The sequence below is a fragment of the Rosa chinensis genome, chromosome 4 (genome assembly GCF_002994745.2).
Source record: "Rosa chinensis cultivar Old Blush chromosome 4, RchiOBHm-V2, whole genome shotgun sequence".
Lineage (NCBI taxonomy): Eukaryota > Viridiplantae > Streptophyta > Magnoliopsida > Rosales > Rosaceae > Rosa > Rosa chinensis.
The window spans coordinates 41,564,155-41,565,952 of NC_037091.1; the positions used below are offsets into that span (position 1 = coordinate 41,564,155).

The 1,798-nt window shown below is 37.6% G+C and overlaps 1 protein-coding gene across 1 annotated transcript; it reads left to right on the forward strand.

The window, feature by feature from the left end:
- Positions 1–243: 243 nt before the first annotated feature.
- LOC121052707 lies at positions 244–800 on the forward strand. Its single transcript, XM_040518172.1, has 2 exons — positions 244–538; positions 671–800. The coding sequence occupies exons 1-2, from the start codon at positions 274–276 to the stop codon at positions 745–747; spliced, it is 342 nt and encodes a 113-aa protein (XP_040374106.1). The 5' UTR covers positions 244–273; the 3' UTR covers positions 748–800.
- Positions 801–1,798: the final 998 nt, after the last annotated feature.

Here is a 1,798-nt window from a genome sequence, read left to right on the forward strand (position 1 = left end):
TCCCAAATTGAGTTGATTATGGCATTCTGAGCTTCTGGCGTGAACAATAGAGAGAATCCCAAAGATTGAGATTTGTAATCTTTCCCAGAATCCGAGTAAATCAAATATTACGTTTTTGCATCAGTTGATTCTTTTCATCTCTTCAAACTTCAAAGTTCAAAAAGTAGAAGGAACTGCCGCGCCGCCGTAGCCGATCTAGAGGAAGCTAGGCGAGTAGTCCTTCATTCTCTACCGCAGGATGCGATTCAGATCAGCAGAGAGATTGGCTCTGGTATGCGTGAGTTCGCCAACACCATGGGATCGCTAAACATAGTGATCCGGATCTCGAACGCCCTGCGATTGGGTTCGTTCGATCCGGAACGCGGGTCACCGGCAAATGCAGCGTTTCCGGTGACTTTGGAAGATCCTCCAGCATATGCATCATGTTTTGGAGTTTGCATGGCAACCTGCAAGCTTTCGGTCAACGATGATGCCTATGCTTGTACCCATGGTTGCGCTAGCTCTATCAAATTCAAGGTCGCCACATCATCAGTTTCCGGTACTTATTTACTCGACCTTTACTCTCTCCATTATTTTTGAGAAATTAGTAATAATTTTCATCATTGATATTCAAATTTGTATTTAGGTTTTGCTACAAGTTCTTTAACAAAATTTTTCTGTGGCGTTGCAGATACTGAGAAGTATGTGAATGATTATGTGGATGCTTGTTATCAGAGTTGCTCTAATAATTGTAGACATGTGGATTAATATCTAACTATATAATAATGGGGTACCATCATGGTCATCCAAATACAAAATATCTAACTATATAATAATGGGGTACCATCATGGTCATCTAAATACAAAATATGTAATTGTTTACGATCCAAAAAATTATAAAATGAGCTCCATAGAATAATTTTTCTATTTCATATGTATTTTCGGTTTTTATTTTGAGTAATTTCCTATGTGCAGCGAAAGAAGTTCTAAATAGAACTCTTTTGAGACCCCTCCTATTTCTAGCGTCTCCTATTTCTAGCATGTAATTCAATAAGTATTAGTCATTCAAATAAACAGATGAATAATGAATGACTTATTTCTTTTGAGTTAAGGCAACAATATATTGTATGTCTTATTCTTATGACATGTTGATAACCACTTCAATAATTTTTGCTTTGAGTAAAATCCAACAAAAAAAATACATTCAGGTGTTGTTTTAAACACATCCCAGGGTGTTGTTACATAGATTTTCATCTGCATTATAATTTAAGAGAATTATTTTGTCAGTCAAAGTGAGTGTGAAAAGACGTAGCTAAGAGCATAGGTTAATTTTTAATATTTAATCTAATCTATATAGACCGATCTATTCACGTAGATTGAAATGAATGAGAGAAGAAGAGAAAAATGCAAGGGAAAGAAAAAGATATACGTGAAGAAAAGAAAGAGAGAAAATTGGGTTTTTGTCTATTTACTCCAGTTCTAGATATTTTTTTCCCACTTAACTCATTAAGTTTTTTTATTTCTCTCTTACCAAAACACTCTAAGGAAGTCTTCCCTAATGCCTCATTAAAGTTTTTTTTTAATACCATTTTACCCCACTCATTTGTTACTTAGAGAAAGAGATAGAAAATAGAAGAGAGAGAAACCATAGGAGACTTCGCCGCAGCCCATCACTGGTCGCCCGAATCCGTTCACCTGTCGCTGGACGCCGGATTCCGGCCAACTTTCGCCTGATTCAGGTCACCAACAGCCGCCCACAGGGTTTTTCTAAAAACCTCTATTGCCCCCCCCCCCCCCCCCCCCTCATAGACGTCTACTG

Excerpts from the sequence above, each read along its gene's own strand:
- LOC121052707 (XM_040518172.1), top strand. The coding sequence starts at position 274 with ATGCGTGAGTTCGCCAACACCATGGGATCGCTAAACATAGTGATCCGG. Across the intron at positions 539-670 it reads CGCCACATCATCAGTTTCCG|ATACTGAGAAGTATGTGAAT; the intron begins GTACTTATTTAC and ends GTGGCGTTGCAG.